This window comes from Phaseolus vulgaris, chromosome 11 (assembly GCF_000499845.2).
Source record: "Phaseolus vulgaris cultivar G19833 chromosome 11, P. vulgaris v2.0, whole genome shotgun sequence".
In the NCBI taxonomy this organism is placed as follows: domain Eukaryota; kingdom Viridiplantae; phylum Streptophyta; class Magnoliopsida; order Fabales; family Fabaceae; genus Phaseolus; species Phaseolus vulgaris.
The window spans coordinates 3,866,434-3,885,225 of NC_023749.2; the positions used below are offsets into that span (position 1 = coordinate 3,866,434).

Below are 18,792 nucleotides of genomic sequence, written 5' to 3' on the forward strand. Positions count from 1 at the left end.
TAACACGTCCTTTCTAAAATATTAGTTATTGAAAACCAGAAAGATGAGTAAAATTCATTAAATGTGTAAAGACTTACAATTTTGTATTTTATTATAATTGATTTTTAAGTTAATAATAAAGATATTTGAATAATAAAATATTTATATTCAGACATTTGTCTCTTATAGTCTCGTAGTGGATCTAAATGAGAGAGATGAAGAGCAGTAAACATGTCTAATAAGGAAAATTTCTGCCCTGGTCTCGGGCTAGTTTGTTTTCGTTAATGGATCAAGAAAAAAAGTTATAATACTTGTTGGGCGATTTACTCCAATGCTATAAAAAAAAATTCGAAATGAATTTCAGATTGTATAATCTAAAGTGTACAATTTCAAAATATAATTTTTTTATTTTAAATTGGATATTTTGAAATAAAAATTTTAAAATAAAAAAAATACAATTTTAACTTATATATTTTATAATATTGGAAATGTTCGGATTTCATATTTTAAAATTAAAAATAAATTCAATAAAGATATTAAAGGATAATTTCGATATTTTTTAAAAATGGGGTGCAGAAAAAAATGCTTGAGGTGCAGGAAGAATTTCCTTCCTAATTGTTGCCCTGGTCATAAGGTAGGAGAATGGGTCAACGTACATCGACATACCTTGGCCCACTTTCAGCATTGAAAAGAGGAAATTGAGCTAAGTTACTTTTAAAAGTATATTTGGAATTAGAATCCAACCTTTGTTCTAGGAAAAATAAGTTGGGTTATAATCTGTAATAGATTTATAAAATAAAATAAAATGATATAAAAGGATTATTCATGAGTTGACATGGAAGAAAATAGAGAAACATAATGTAGTTAGAAACTTAAAAAATAATAGAGTATTAAACATAACTTTTAATAAAATTATTTGAAACTTAATCCAACGACTATTGTTAGGTTTTTTCTTTATTTTTAAATAAATAAAAAAACTTGGCAAGTTGATCGCACCTAATTCACTTTAAATTTATGTCTGATGAAAAAAACTTTAGATTTGTATGATAGTGAATAATTTAATAAATTAGTGAGTTAAAGTTATTCGATTCAACTTTTTTACTGACTAAATCTGTCAATTTATTAAGTTTAACCTACTTTATCACTCCGATTCAACAAATTAAATATAATAATTTTTATTTGCAACTATTGGCAGATAGGCAAATGTGTGACATATGAACAATTATTTTGTTTGTAACACTTACTCTCTTGGAAATAAGATTTTTAATTTAATTAAATTTTAATTTTTGGTCACTGTATTTTTTTTTTTTCTCAAACAAAGGTGGAGTTCACCAAACCTAAATCACCAAATGGAGCAACTCAACTTAAGTATTATCTTTTTGTTTCTATTTTTTTGAAAATAGAAAATGCCAATAAACCGTTTTGTTATTGACAAAATTGCTCATAAAATTCAATTAATAACGAATAGTACGTGAATTGCATTTATTTTAACGTGATTTCGTAACTTTATGATGTATTTAAGATTGGTTATTATATAATAATTACTCCTTCCCCAATTTATTATAAAAACACTTTCCAGAAAGTATATATGATTATTTTCATAAGATGGCTTTATTAATTTTATGACATATTTTTTACTTATGTTTTTATTAAATGATTTCGGTATCTGCTATGGAATTTGTTTTTGACAAGGAAAAATATAAGTTAAACTATAATTCACGTATTAATGTTTTTAATAACACAAATATTAAAGATTTATTTCTAAGAGTAAAAGAAGTAAATTAATATAAAAATTAACTAATTTACCTCTTATAAGTTAATGGTATTTATCATAAGGACTGACAAAGAATACAATATTTATACTAAATCATTTATATAAATAACCAATTCAAATATATTATATATTAAATTAATTTTAGAGAAACTATTGTTACTGCCGAAAATTATCCAACATCTTGACATTTCGGTCGACAAATCACAGACAATTTTCTAAAAAATATACAAAATTAACAGTATCATTAATGAGTATTTTGTAATAAACACTCATAAATGTAATTAAAAAAAATTGAATTTCATTGCATTCGACCTAATTATTTAGTGTAGTTAAAGATCTAACATAAAATAACTACTATAAATAAAAGAAAAGCTTAATGCTAGAGGTAACATAATCCTAATACCGAACTTAAATCCTAAATCATAAATTCTAAAAATTAAACTAATAATTAACTTGAATATTGAACTATGATAGCATCTATTCATGTCGAGAACTAAAGATTAAAAAGTAAAAAAAGGAGAATGACACGTATAGATCAATCCAATATTATAAGAACATAAATCAAATAAAAAATTGAAATTAAAGTATAATTTTAAAAAATTTCTAATAAAATATTAATACAAATTAAATTAATCTAAATAAATCATAAAATATAAAGTTAAATAAAGTTAACCTCGTTACAAACAACTCAAATCCAAATAAAAAATATAAATCTATAAAATCAAATTTTAAGTAAATATTTAACAATTAACTTTATTTTAATAACTTAAATATGTATCAATACTGGCGGATTAATACTATGATATCAGTTAAAAAAACAAATAATTATATATATATTATATATATATTAAAAATACCCATATTGTGAATTTTACTCATAAATATTAAAAACGCAATTATTTTTTTTCATCCCTGGTTAGGAAGTTTGCTCGGGCCACCAGTGGCATGAAGAAGCCCATCTGTTTGAGGCCCAGTCATATGAATTTTAATCCATCATTTCTCAAAAACCAATTTAAAAAGTTTCCCTCTAAATTAATTTTAAAACAACGCAAAAATATCCTATATTTTACAATATTATTCTAAAATCGATCTAGGAAATTCTAAAATTGCACCCGCATAAATATGTATTATAATTATTTTTTGTTTTTATAGCACACATTTTAAACCGTTACTTTTTACAAATTGCATTTTTCCTACAAAACTTATAGGGTTAATTTGGTCAATTAACACCTATTAAGATACATTGAGATCGTTTTATAATTAATTTATATAAAAATAATTTATTCAATTCATTAGGTTTGATGATAACTAAGTATTAAATTTAGTGATACAAGTTGCGAATAAGTATAAAATATATATATTTAAAATTTACTAAAAGATAAAGACATACTTTTACACAAATTATATAGATGATCCACAAATTATTTATCATAATTTTTATTTTTATTTTGGAGAACCTTCTTAACACTTAAATTATTGTTTGGTTTAGATTATTCGATATTTCCATATTTATGTGCACCCACTCCAAAAAAAGTGCTTTATTAAAAAAATCAAAGACATCAAAATGCTTTCAATTTTGCTCTTTTTCATGAGTAAGAAAAGTGAAACATTATAATTAATCTCTTTTAGCTTTAATATAATCCAGCTTGTTAATTAAGAGAGGTTGCAGAGAAGTCATTATGATATATAATTAGGATAAAGCCCCAATAAAACACAAGGACGTTTAAAGTAAACTATAAAGACTGACCAATAAAAAGTGTACTATAAAGCTATATTTATTCTTAATTTAGTTTAAAGTATATCATGATTTTTGTTTCACTAAAATCAGGAGTAAATATATTGATTGTTACTTACTTCAAAATTAAACTAACTTACAAAAATTTTAAAAAAAACTTTTTATATATATAATAAATACTTTTACATTGCCATTCAAACAAAGTGTACTATAAGATAGTTAAGTTTCGCAATAATTATTTTAAAATAATATTTGGTATGATTTTGAACTAATGATTCTTTAAGAGAGTGTGTAACATTTCAATTGTCTCATAAATAACAAAAATGTTACTATTTTTTTTTTTACTTTATTTTCTGTTTTAAAAGGTTTATATACGAAAAAAAAATGTCTAAATATAAGTGAGTGCAAATTTTAGTTTATAAATAAACTTTATAAAAATGATTTAAACTAATTCTTAAGACTAATTACTACTAGCTCACGATATTGTTTTCTTACTTTTATGAATTGGTTAATAAATCTGAATAAATATAAACCTACAAAAATAAGAAATTACATCATAATTTTATATACAATTTATTTGTATATATGGTGTATGTTGTTAATTTTTTTAAAAAAAAGTTAAAATCATGTAAATAAGCTAGTTTAAAAAAACAGCATTTACTACATCAATCTCTATATAGAAACTGACACTTTTTATATCGATTAAATCTCCATCAATTATACGACTGATATTAAAAAACCTTTTTTCTGTTATTGGAAGGAGTTCTTAGCTTCTAGCTAACTATATGGTATTTCAATCTAGAAATTTTGCCTAGCTATCAATTTGTATTTTTCTTGAGAAAAAAAGGTACAAGTAACTCTCTATAAGGAAATAAAATGATAAAACAGATAGAATTACTTTTACTTTTCTCATCAAAATTTTCAGTTAAAATAAGTAACATGTCATAACGTTTTTTCCAACATAAACAACTTTCATTAAATATATGTTATAGAATTTAAAACAAAAATTACATGATTATGTAGCTTAATCGAGCAATTATACATGAGTTAATTGTAGATTTCTTAACAATTAATAAAAAAATATAATATTTTAAATTAGGTTAAATATGTTTTTTTATATGTATTTTCAATCGAAATTAATGTTTGTTCTTAACTCAAATTTTATATTTTTGGATACTTGTAGTAAGAAAATTATGGAAATAAATTCTTATCAATTATTTTATGTAACAAATAAATTTTCAATGTGAAATAAGATAATATTTCATGCTGATTCATTGTTGACGTGAATATTATAATATAAGATCGGTTTGTTACATAAAAAGAAAAACTGATAAAAATTTATTCTACTAGTTTTCTTACTACAAGTACCTGTCTAAAGTTTGAACTGGGGACAATAATCAATTTTGCATTATAGTAAAGAGACGAAAAACATATTTAACCCTTATAAATTTTATCTTAAAAAACAATCTACTCTAAATGGTTCTCTTTGCCACTTGAAGCAACCTCGAATGTTAATTTAATTATTACAACAAACTACACATTTTCATTCACACTTATAAACACCTAAAGTATTCTCCTTAATTTATTTATTCTTTTTTCGATAAAATAATTCACATTCACATTTAAAAAATATGCATTTTAACATAACCTAAACATCATATTATAATAATGATTGTATCCTTCAATTTTTTTATTAGGGGAAAAGTGGATCTCATCTTTAGGAAATGATAAGAAATTGTAGAATCGTGTAGGTACTATAGCTAGAAAAACATAGTTGTATTGTTGTGGAACAAAAGAAAGTCTTAGACATGGTTGGCCACATGGTCTCCCTCTTTGCAATAAATAAGTGTACTAAATTAGCTTTCCTAACATGCAATCAAAACCCCTCTTCCCACATTTCTTCATCCTTCTCTCTTCTTTTCATCTATATAATACTATAACTTCCATACAACTTTTTCTTCCACACTCCACAAAAACAGACCATAACCCATTTCATCCTTATTATTTTTTTATCTTAATTTTACACACTATCAAAGTAAAAAAAAAAATATCATTAATACTTATACTTAAATATTTTTGGCTAAACTTCCTAATGAATACTAAATTAATAAAACTAATATCTTTGATAAATATTGCTTACAATTAATTAGTATGAATCTTTCAATTACATTAATGAGGTGGGTACAAAATCACCCAATATCTAACAGGTGAGTAATCATGTCTTAATGAATTTTATTTGAATTTTTAGAAAAGTGATCAAAATAAAATTATTAATGAAAAAAAAATACCCATAAATTTTTTTAAATTTAATTTTACATATTTATATTTTTTTATTTAAATCTATGAAGTTATTTTTTAAAATTTATACATATTTTTTTTAAAATATCATGTTTATTTAAATTAATATTTTATTATACAATTTTATTTGAATTATACTTTAAAATCAAATTTCATGTAAGTTTATATTTTATAAAATTGTTTTTAAATAATTTTTTAAAATTAAAAAATTATACAGTAAATATAAAAAAGTTATAGATATTTCTTTAACGAATATCCAGCTAGTAATGAAGCAAATAATGAGACAAATATTTCGAGAGACTAGGTAAATTATTTAATTTATTATTTCTACTTCAAGAAAAAATGATATATAATTTGAAGATATTAAATTTGCAAATTGATTTCATTTATAATTATATTCAACGTGTTCAGTTTTATTTTACATGAAACTTTACATTCACCTTTATATTCTAACACGAATAAACTATTTTTGTAAGTTTTTTTTTCATGGATGTTGTTTTGTATTATTTTTGAGGATGAGAAAAGTTTTGAAATATGAAGATGGGTCTTAGTGTCATGTCTTCTTTGTATATGCTGTTTACAGTGGAACAAATTATGAAAACCCCATACTTCTGTGTTGCATGTGTGGGAATCTAATTGGTTAAACGTTTTTACTCAAAAACAAAGAATGTGCTGTTCGAATCATTTTTCTCCACACTTGCAACTAAAGTCTACCTTCTAGAGACGAGTAATAACTACACAAATAAGACACCTACCAAGTGTTCGACAAAATAACACCAACTTGTATTTTTCACAGTAGTGCTTGCTTTACTTTCATTTTTCTATGAACGGTCCCAAATGCTAGAAACTTTATCAATCTATTCAAGAATGATTTCTGAAGCATTTTCATGTTTGTAGTTTCCATTTTCGTTCCTTAGAGAGCAATCTAGCTTTGATCCCACATAATAATATATATAGTACCATAGAGCATCCTAAAAAGAAACTCTCTGCTTTCATTTCAATGCCCACCATTCTTTTTCATTTTCCTTTTGCATTTTGAGAATTATTCTTTCCATTTGAATGCATGAGTTCTTAATCAAAGAAAGAAAAAGATATGTGGATCCTCACTTGTAAAAGATATCTGGGTAAGATTTTATTCTTTGACACAAATTGAAATTTCAGATAATTCCAAGCAGCAGATTATAGGTCCATGTTTCTTATTCTGAAAGTTTCCCATTATTCTTCCAAATTTGTTGCCTACCCTCCATTGTAAATCTTGTTATCTTCACAGAAAATATACTCCAATCTAACTATTCACACCATGTGGGTCCCTTCTGCATATATCTTAAGCTTCTTGTTCGACAACTTTATGGATCATTAACTGAAACGAAAAAAGGAAGAAGTAAGAGACATGCAGCTTCTTCAACTCACAGTATAAAACATCTTCCTCTAAAAACAACTTTTCTTTTTGATACTTACTGTGTGGAATGTCTGCTTTAAACTATTGTGGATAAATTTGTGCTCTTTCTTTCTGCAGTGGTGGCTACTGCTATTGTGTGGCAGCCACTGAGCCATGATGGTCAATCTAAGGCTACCATTCTTCATAACATAAAAAAATGAAAAAAGATGAACACTTAATCTCATTTTGTCAGATGTTTTTTCTGTAGATTCCACCACTTTCACCGACCTTTATTGCCAAAATGTGACTTCTTGGCTAACTTCTCAGCATGCTTTTTCACTCCAACTAACACCAATTCCTTTCTTGACAATTTTTTTCTATCACAACTTGCACAAATTCTTCCCCATATTCCTTCTCACTTTTTAGGGTTTTCTATACTTTTTACGTACACATTGTCTCTAGGTTCATTTCGGAGTTAAGATCGTGTTGTATTCAATATTTAACTTCAATAAAGCTATAATCTATTATTTTTTGTAATAAAAAACAAAATATAACTTCTCCCTTTAGATTTAGACCACAGGTTTCTAATATAAAAGTATCGTTTATAAAAAAAATTATCACCAATGACATTTTTGTTTACAAGTAGTTATTGTGTATTTATAATACTATTAACACTAGTTTATATATTTACTCTTATAATTAATAATACTAATGTTACAAACAGTAAAATTTTCCTTTTTTAATCGTGTTTATTTATTTATTTACGTTAATCTAAATCTAAAGTTCTACTAAGGACATTTAAATCTAGAAGTATTCTTATCAAGATTCCTAATCATGAAAAACTCATATCCCTTTTTTTAATATTTTTACAGATTAATAAGAAAAGTTCAAACTACTGTGTGGAGAGAAATAAAATAAAATATTGATGTAAATTTATAAATTTTGGAAACCATGAATAATTGAAAGACTTGTGTAGAAGGTTTTTTGTATACAAATTTGTTCAACTGTAGTGGATTTGTTTGTATGTAGGTTTGCCATTACTATTAGTTTTCAATAATTGAGACTATTACCAATCACAGAAAATCAGGAGGCTAATGTTCTATACTTAGGACAGAACAAAATGAAGGGAGAGAAAGAAGTTTGAAGTTAATTAATTGGTGTTTTTTTTCTGGGTTTGCATGTGTAATTAATTTTGTTTTATTAGGGCATTGAAAAATGGACCATTTGTCATCTGAAAGACATGCTTAATTGGGGTGGTGGTCTTGTCTGTTTGGAAGCAATCTTTAATGGTTTTCTCTGTAAAAGAACATTATTTAAACAATGGAAGTTGCGTAGGTGGCCACGAGAACATAGTTTTTAATTATCTATGACTAAAACCTTGACAACTCCATAGTCGACCCCTTACAATGTTTTTGTCTTTTTGAAGAAAAATGGGGCATTCAAAGACAAAGATAGTGATAGGAAATTCTTAAAAAAATCTCTTAATTATTGTGTTTTGTTTTCTTCCAATGTTTAAGACGGAGGAGTGCACAGATGTTGGAATCTTGTTGAAACTAGAGCCTCAATTTTTTAAGCATTCAAACTCAAATTGGAGCCACTTAGCCATGTTACTTACCCAATGCACAGTCAAATAAAATTCATTTTGTTTAACTAAACTATTATTTTATACATAATTTAAACAAGGGTCATTGCAATTTTATAATGTAATGTGATTGACATGTAATTAATTTCAGTTATTTAATATTTCTTACTTTTTCTTGAAAAACAATCACTACAACCACAAAATAAATAGAAACTAATTTTATAAATACGAAATAATTAGTTGTTATAATAATTAAATTAAAAGTTATTTTAGAAATTAAAAAAAATAATTTTTAAATTAAATTTTATTATTATAAAATAATTTTTAAATTGATACCTAATTAGTTATCAAGGTTTTAACTACATATTATTTAGATTCTAAATTTAGTAACAAGGTTTTAACTACATATTATTTAGATTCTAAATTTAATAAAAAAAAACATTGATAACTAATTAGATACCAATTTAAAAATCATTTAACAATAATAAAAATTAATTTAGAAACTAATTTTTTTTTAATCTCTAAAATGATTTTTAATTTAGTCACTATAACAACTAATTATTTTTTGTCTCTAAAATTAATTTCTATTTCATGATTTTATTGCAGTGAATAGTGTAGTTTTTTTTAAAAAAAAGTTATACTTTCACTAAAATCATTATTACAAGCAAAATAAAATTAATGATAAAACAATTTTCATGTAATTTTTTTAATATAATCTCTAAAATTATTGTTAAAAAATATTACAAACTAATTATTGTTGAATATCTCACATCATATATATAATAAATTGCTTTTATAAAATTGACTCAAACTTAAAATTTATTTTTTAATATAATATATAAGAGAATGAAAACTACATTTTAACAAATTTTGAATTATTTTCTTTTTCATTTTTCATAAACTAAGTTATTAAATCAATGTAAATTGTCATTCTCACAAAATCCAATTATTAAGAACAGGTTGAAGGGATGAAGTGAGAGTGGGTCTAGAACTCCTCAATCACAAACACTATTACATGTGTCAATCCAAATGGAAGAGATGTGGATCCTTTAACCATTTGATTTTGAATTCAATCATGATATGATATGTACAAAAAAAACTTTGTGGAGTATAAGTTGTAAACACTATTGTATGAAAAGATACACCAACTAAATTTAGAGAGGTTCGAGTCTCACTCTCTTACCCTCCATAACATATTTTTATAAGTTTTACTTCAAAATCTATCATTAATTTGAGAGTTGTGTAATATTAATAAAATTTAATAGAAATAACCAAGATTATATTCATGCTATTTAGTAGTTCTTATTTTAATTTCTAATCCAATTAGTTGTTCAGATATACTACAAAGTAACAAAATAAATGTTAAATTACTTTAATTACTTCATTTTCATCCTAATAAATTAGTCTATTTTGATCTTACAAGATTCTTGATTTTCAACGCTAGGTCATAATAATTACTAAATTTAGTGGAAAAGTATTATTAAAGCTTATGACATAAAAGATCTGTAATCAAACACTTAAAAATGATCGCAACACGTCTCAAAGAATTCTGATTTAATTGGTATTTGCATTTTTTAAAATGATCTTCACACCATTTTCAATTCCATACGTAAATTATTTCGATGTTTACACGAGACTCACCGTGAAATCCATGAAAACAAATCATTCATATACAGGTGTTGTGTTGGTAAACATTTTTCTTCATCATTTTCCACTCTTTTTTTGCGTGTTAGAGTGTCTTACGACTATCCACAACATCATAAAAATTCTGATAGAAAAAATAAAGCATTATAATTTCTAATGATCATTTCGATGTTCATGGAAGAAACAAAAAAGGGATATGAATGTGATGTTTGTCAGAAAACTTGTTTAATGAAAATTATATAATTAATTGATACCTTTTCCTTACAAAAGGGTGATCTTCTTCTGTGTATGAAGCAATATGAAAAAAAGAATCTGCTCCCCACAAACAAAAAAGAGCAACAAGAAGATCATAAATATTATATTCATATGAATGTGTGTGATAAACATTTTTCATCTGCTTTCAAACAAAAAGAACGTCATAACTAGAATATGTGTGCCAACCTTTTTGTTTCTTAGGATTAATTATTAACTACAATTTCCAGGAGTAAGATTATTGCATGAAACTCTTTCTCTTTTTCAAAAAGAAAGAAAGACTAGTAGTATAATATATAATGGCTAAAATACATTGTGGGGAATCAAAATTCTCTACCTAAAATTCAGCATTTTAACACGTGCATTAATGCATGAAAAGTTGAAATAATAAATATAAACTTTTGTGTAAATTAAATCAATTGTTAGTTTCGTTTTACACTAACTTAAATTTAATTTAATATTTCACCAAAATTTTATATTCAAACTTATATTTTACAAAATCTATCATACAAAAATAACATGGTTTTATTCGGAGATATAAATGTACTATCATTCAATATTATACTTCTCTTAAATTGCGTGTCGATATCGGATACTCGTATGAGACATTGACACTTGTATGACACTTGTAGAACACGTATCTGTGAAGTCCAATTCAAAAAGTATTTGTTGGATTTCTAACAATTCTAGTACGTTTCTAACACAATTTTAAAAAAAAAACATTAATTTTCTAAAAACTCAAACTTATTGTATAAATTTTTATTATGGTTATAAAAATAAGAAACAATTCTTTTAAACCAGTCATGAAAAACATCTTTCTGCTCCAAAAAATAATCTGAAACATACTTGTGCACATAAATCTTCTTTATTGTCAATTTATATAATTCATAATTATATAATATATAGATATGTGTCCTCATAGATATGTGTCCTCATGTCCTACATTTTAGAGATTATACATATCTTCATGTCCGTGTCGTATCAGTATCTATGCTACATAACTTCTATTTCAACATAATTTTTTGAATAAATAATTTTAAATTTAACTTAATTTTATACAACTTACTAGCAAAATAAAGTTTATATTCAAATTGTATAATGAGAATTAACTAAAGCACACAAAAAAAGAAAAAAAAAGGACCAAATTTTAAATTATGAATCTCCTCGTCTCACTTCCATCACTTTTATATGAAACACGGGTAAGAAAAGAACATGTGCAAGACCATGTTTTGAGTACTGAACCATATTTTTGGGGTTTGAAAAATCTGAGGTTACAATTAACTTAACTCCATGTCCTTATATTCTTCCTGAAAACTCCGTTGGTTCCTTGCACGTGGATCCTGTACCCTCACAAAATGGGCACACCCATCTTCCTCTCTCCTAAGAACATGTGTATCCTTTTCCAATAACTTGACCAACAAAACAACTTTAAAACAAAGTTCCACCTTTTAATTACAGTTTTTGTTCTCACTTTTTTCGGTTCTTCAGTTTTTTTTGTTCTCACTTTATCTCTTTACCATTAAACTCGTAACAATAATAACATTAATGTCTGTGTCTGTGTTTGTTTCCTTAGACAAACCGAAAGTAAAATCGAAAATAGTAGAGCTGAAATGTCTTGCATGAACCCTAACCCAATATAGTGGCTAGGACAATAATGGTTCTGAGTTGGAAGCAGACATAGAGAGCAGAAACACATTGCCCATACCCTAACATGTTAGGGTACCTTTCTCATTTAAAGGACTCTTTTTTTCTTCCAAACAACAACCTCTGTTACCACCCTTCTCTTTTATATATGCTCTTCTTGTCTTTTCCTTTTTCTGCTCTTTTCTCCACTTTTTCTTCAATTAAGATACGTATTTCCACAACATTCCATGACACCTCCACAAAATGCTAACACAGTTCTAGAATTATCTTTTTCAAATCATTAAATGTTACTTAGTGTTTATCACTTTATTTATAAGATTAATTCTCTTGCATGATTCAAGTATATTGTAAACATAAAATTTAGATCTTAAATAAGATTTTCAGTTATAATAATAAAATTTATTTTTATATCAGAAAGGATATTTTTCAATGAATTCTTAAATAATATTTTCAAAACAAAGTCTTATAAATTCATTTGGAACGAGATTTTAACAATGATATAACATAATATACCAAAAAAATAGATTAAAACATCGTTACACGATTCTTATATATAACAAAAATCACCTTAACTTTAATTTAGAAACCAAATTTAGAAATTAGATAATTGGTAGGTAAAACCTTGTTGTTAATTAAATATTAATTTAAAAACTATTCAACAATAATAAAAATTAATTTAAAAATTAATTTTTTATTTAATTTTTAAAATATTTCTAATTTAGTTATTATTACAACTAATTATTTTGGTCTCTACAAATTGATTTCTATTTCATGATTTTTTAAAAATTAGTTTTTATTTCATGATTTTCTTGCAGTGACGTTATTATATATTTACTCTTGTTTAAAAATATTTTAAAAAAATACGCTCGAGAAAAACAATTAAAATACATTTATTAAGGATTGTAAGATTAAAAAAATAATCTGAATTTGGAAGATAAAAATAAACTTAACTTGAATATGATAGTCTAAAAAATAATTGAATCGGGTAAAAAAACTTAATTATTATTCCTTAAGAATTAATTATTATATTTTATTTATTATCACATTAATTATGGCGAATTGTGAGTCTAGAGTGGGGTAGATCTAGAAAAATAAAGAAGTAGGAACAAGCAAAGTAAGAGAAAAATATATTAAGTGATTGAACGAGAAAGATAAAAGGAAATATAAAAGAATAATATACAATGTATATATTTATAATTACCCAACAATTTAATTGTTTTCTCTTTCCGAGAGTGTCAACATCAAATAGTATGAATCATTTTTTTCTCTCTAATAAATGTCTTGTTTAAACCCATTCACACGAAAATTACTTTAATAAATCAAAAATTTACTTTATTGTATATAGTGAAAAAATCTAGAAAAAATAACAATCCTAGAAGCACTTTTATGTAAGAAAAGAAGCACTTTTATGTAAGAAAATTAGTGAGTAAAATATTGTTATTACATGTACATTTGATTTCATATTAGATAAAGTTAAACGCGAATTCATATTCACACTCTAAACTTAAAACGTAAAACCAAACACTATACCAATCAACTTATTGGTTTAGTATCTATTTTTTAATTGTATTATCTATTTTACAATCTCAATTAACGTGCAAGTAGTACCTGCTTAAATTTATAAATATAGACTAAAATAATAATATTAAATTATTCAGAAAAGAGAAACATGAACTAATCTCAAGAAAATATTGAACATTAAAATTAATTAAAAAAAAACACAATTAAAACAGAGGAGACAGACTTAACCATGATTAGACTATTTCACCAATGATCCAAGGAAAATTACTGTTACTTGTGATGAATTCAACTTTGTCCACTTTCACAACCATTCAACAAAATTGTCTTCCATTTTGAGTTTAGTCAAACAAAAACCTAATTTCAACATATAATCAATGAGGATGGGATTATTCCATTTTAATAAGTAAATATAGGAATATTAACAAAATTGTTTGAAGATATAAGTGAATAAATTACACAAAAACAGTGAATAGAAAAAGGAAAAAGATTGGGAGAATAAGATTTTGAAGTAGGTCATTAATATTATTTTAATATATGAAAGAAGGGTGACAAATACAGTAGTGGCCCATGCCCCATACTCCAAAGGACCCATTCACAGAACCAGCACCTAACAATTCCACCAGTTTTATCATACACATTCATTATTCCTTATCACCATATGCAGGTGATTACAATTTCTCAACAGACACGAACCCACAAGAACAAATCGCGAAATCAACACACCCCTTTTGCTTTTCTCTCTCAGTACTGCAATATATCTGCAGAAGCCATGATGGGGTGGTTCAGATACCCCATGTTCATGGGGTTGAAGAAGGAGTTATTGGTGGTTGGTTCGATGAAGGTGGTGTTGCCGAAACCTGCATTCAGAACCTCGACGATCTCGTTCAGAGACTCCAGCCTGTGGCTCAGCTCTCCCACCTGAGCCCTCAGCACTGAGTTTTCAGCCTCCACGCTCAAGAACTGCTGCGTAGTGATGTTGACACTGGTGAGTATCTGCTGATTCTCCTTTCTCAGCTGCGCCACTTGGGTAACCAGATCGTCCAAGTGCTTCTGCTTCCTCATGCGAGATCGCCGCGCAGATTCTCGATTCGATATCATTCTCTTCCTCTTTCTCTGATCCATCACCGCTCGCAAATCCTCCTCGGAGCCAGAGTTCTGAAGCAGAGAGGATGACCCTGAACATGTTCCACTTGAGGAAGCCATGTTGTGCCACACAAGACAAGAACACAATACAACACCCTTCTCAATTAACACACTTCGCAGGACCCAGACACGTACTATTACTAACTCAGAAAATTATTGCAGACTTAGATATATATCTATATATATTATGATGACGATGAAAACAGAAAAATAGCAGTAGATATTATAGATTTATGATATATATAAGTGATATAGTGAGAAAGGGCTAGAAATCATGAAACGTAGTACAACCAGTAGAGGAAGGCAACTGAGAAGGATTGAACTAAATGGGTCCTGCGCCTAACAGTGGAATTGATCATACACCCGGAAAAGAAGAGTTCACTGAGAATCGAATACATGAATCTCAAACATCAACAACAAGATGTTGGACATTTAATATCTAGATGTTGGACAGGGAGAAGGACAAAATTGAGGCAAAATCTCCACCCCAGTTGAGAAAAGTTTCAGACTTTGGTGGTGGAAAATGGAATGGGAGGAGATTGGTTATGTGGGGTTGGGGAGGTTGAAGATGAAGAGTTGGTAGAAATATCTATTATTATGCAGAGAGTGTAATGGGGAAAGAGGGAGAGGGAGGAAGAGGAGTGTATGTGAATGAAGGGGGGAATTTATAGAACTGAAAAAGCAATAAAGTTGGTGAAAATAATTATTAATTATGAAATCCTAGACAAGAAAGAAAGAGGCAAAGTAGGGTCTAATTTACTTTGGGATCACTTCATGGGAAAACAAGTTGAAAAAGGCTAAATTGATTATAAAAAGTGTGAGAGTGATGATTTTGAAAGGTTGATTAAGGGGATTGGTGGATGGTGAGAAGTAAAATTGTAAGAGGGGAAGAGAGAAGAAGACACCACAAGTGTCCAGAGATACAGCTGGGAACCAACAATCACAGAAAATGATGATCACAGTTTAAGATACATCCAAAAGTGGCATCACACTCTCACTCCAACACATCACAACTGTTTCAGGAACTTGTATATGTGTACGTATCCACTAGTACTACCATACAACATCAATTTTAGCTTTCAAATATACAAATATAGAATCATAAATTAACACTTTCATTACTGTCCACCCTATTATATTAACTTTTTATAATATGAATCAACTATATGTCATATTAGTTATGGTTTTAAAATAATTTTTAAAGCCTGATAAGTTTACCCTATTTTATAATTTTAAATTAATGACATTATTATGAATTTAAGTTTGAGATTGCGTATAAATAAGAAATTTAATAAGGTCGTAATCTTTTATATATATGAGTTTTTTATAATTTATTTGGATGTGTAAAGATAAAATGGTGGTATCAGAGTTTACGGTTTGTTTTGGTGACCAATAAAAAATTTATGTGTATCAAAAGTTTAGGAATTTCTTACATTTTAGAAATGAGAAAGTTTGTTAAAAATCTTTTAGTTAAAAATGAGAAATTTGAGTAAGATAGAAGGGAAAAAAAATGTTCATGATTATTTTTGTCAAATTTCTATATCTCTCATTCTCACTATGATCACTTAAATTAAATATATGTAAATACATAAATTTAAATTTTTCATTAAAAATAATTTCTTTTGTACTGGTAAACAAGTATATAAATTTATAGTATTATTAGTTCTTCATCAAATATAATCATCATAATCAAAATAATCAAAATAAGATGATATAACAAAGAAGATAAAATAATAGAAGATAATTTTTATAACACTTAATTATTATGTATCACATTATATAAAGTTACATGATTATATTATTATTTTGAGAGAAGTGTGTTGGTCTTGATTAGACAATCCGTAAACTGATACATATTTATTTATTTATTTTATTAATAAAAAAAATCAAACAAATTTTCAACTTCTTATAATCCAACGAATTTAAATAGATTGCATTACAACTAAACTAGAGATTTAACAACTTAAAATAACAAGCAAAACTCAATAAACCTTATTTTTTTTAATTCTTATATCCTTATTTATGTGACTGGAGGTCTAAAACTCAAACCAAATCATTTAAAAATTAAATGTATAAACTCAAACCAAATCCACAATAATTTTACTTAAAAAGAAGCATATTTTGATCCATCTTGTTTAGATTTAAATTTTCTATTTGTACTCAAACTAATTCAAAATTACAAACAACAAACCAATTTATTATGTAGAGGAAAAAGCTACTAATATTCTAATATATTCATGTGAAACCTAATTAAAAACATAGACACATCTTTGCAAATCTAAATTAACATGCATTTATCTTTCCAATCACTCATATAATAACAAAACATCATTCATGTAGACAAAATGAAATAAAAGGACTTGATATATGAAAGAAAAATTAGAAGTTTTGAAATTTAGAAAGAAAAAAAAAGAGTATATATATATATATATATATATATATATATATATATATATATATTATAACCCAATAACTTAAAATGGTTAAAACGTTCATTTTTAGCAATTTATTAAATTTGGTGAAGATAAGATTGATGTAGGAACATGTGAGGATGTGCAACAGAAATTGTTTTAGTAGATTGGTTGGGCTAAAGTAACTTGTTTTATCTTTTTGAATGAATGAATGAGTGGTCCCTCACAGAGTGAAAACCCTCTTTCACAGGACAATTAAATGATCCCCCACTTTTGTTGGTGTTCATCAGGCCAAAGCAAATTTTTTCAAAAATGCTATGTTTAACTTTACCAAAAAAAATTATATAAATAACTATTTTATGAGTAAATTCAGATAACATAAAAAAATATTTTTGATCTTAATTTAGACTTTTAGTTATTTGAAAATGGAATTTTTTATGTATTACAGTAACTATTTATTAAAATTTGCTTTAAAATGTCTTCATAATTGATTTAAACTCATTTTATTATAAAATAATTTTAATAATAAAAAAAAAATTACGAAAAATATTTTTTGTACAATCAAAATAGCCTTCATTTTTTCATTTTTCTTTTTTTCAAGTATTTTCCTTTTATTTGTTTTTCTTTTATCTCTATCAAACATATGAAAGGCAAGTAGACAAAGAGAATTTATGTGATTCTTTAATTTTCATAAAGTATGAGTAAATTATTTTATTCAGTTATTTTTGTCTTGGACATGGCAACAAATGTCCAATCCATTTAATATTTTTTTTGTATTTTTGTTACTGAAATAAGGCAGAGCCTCTTGTGCATCATTCAGGCTTGATTCAATGAACTAAGTTTTTTTTTTTTTGCAATCAATTAAAGGTAAAATTATCATATAATTCCTTGATTGTGGAGTTTATATCAAAATCATTTTTTTAACTTAAAACTTAAAAATCATAATGGATATTATAACTATACTTAGCTCTATTCCATGTCATGCTTTTTAACAGGATAGATAAGTTTCATGCATAAAATAATTTGAATGGAACAAATCATCATTTATTTATTATTTTATTATAAACTTTAAATTTGTGTAGTTACTAATATGATCATTCTAAAAAATAGGGAAGCATCATGTTAAGTGTCACCCACTATAAATGATTGGGATTCTAAAATTGAAAAAAAAAATCATATAATTTTTAAGAATTACTTTTTAAAATATTTTAAATTCTAAAATATTAATCATTTGTAATTTTTTAAAATGCATAACTATTAGAAACATTTAAAACAATAATTTCAATAAATAAAATATCCAAAATTAAAGGTATTGTATACTTAAATAAAATTGAATATAAATATTTTATTATTTAAAAAGGTTAACTATTTAAAGTTAATTTCACAAAAATTATCATCTCTCTAAAATATTTTTATTCTATCTTCTCCAAA

General features: G+C 25.8%; 1 protein-coding gene and 1 long non-coding RNA gene across 2 annotated transcripts; both read right to left on the bottom strand.

Moving 5' to 3' along the window:
- Positions 1-6,567: 6,567 nt before the first annotated feature.
- LOC137826433 (uncharacterized) lies at positions 6,568-7,697 on the bottom strand. Its single transcript, XR_011083503.1, has 2 exons — positions 7,245-7,697; positions 6,568-7,146 (listed from the first exon to the last, which is right to left on the bottom strand). It is a non-coding gene; the product is annotated as an uncharacterized lncRNA (long non-coding RNA).
- Positions 7,698-14,308: 6,611 nt separating this feature from the next.
- Positions 14,309-15,599, bottom strand: LOC137822080 (bZIP transcription factor 44-like). The gene has a single exon (XM_068626989.1). It carries the CDS (start codon positions 15,008-15,010, stop codon positions 14,549-14,551), a length of 462 nt encoding a protein of 153 aa, XP_068483090.1. The 5' UTR covers positions 15,011-15,599; the 3' UTR covers positions 14,309-14,548.
- Between the last annotated feature and the right edge of the window lie 3,193 nt (positions 15,600-18,792).

Bases quoted from the DNA above. Each gene is read 5' to 3' on its own strand.
- LOC137822080 (XM_068626989.1), bottom strand. From the start codon at position 15,010: ATGGCTTCCTCAAGTGGAACATGTTCAGGGTCATCCTCTCTGCTTCAG.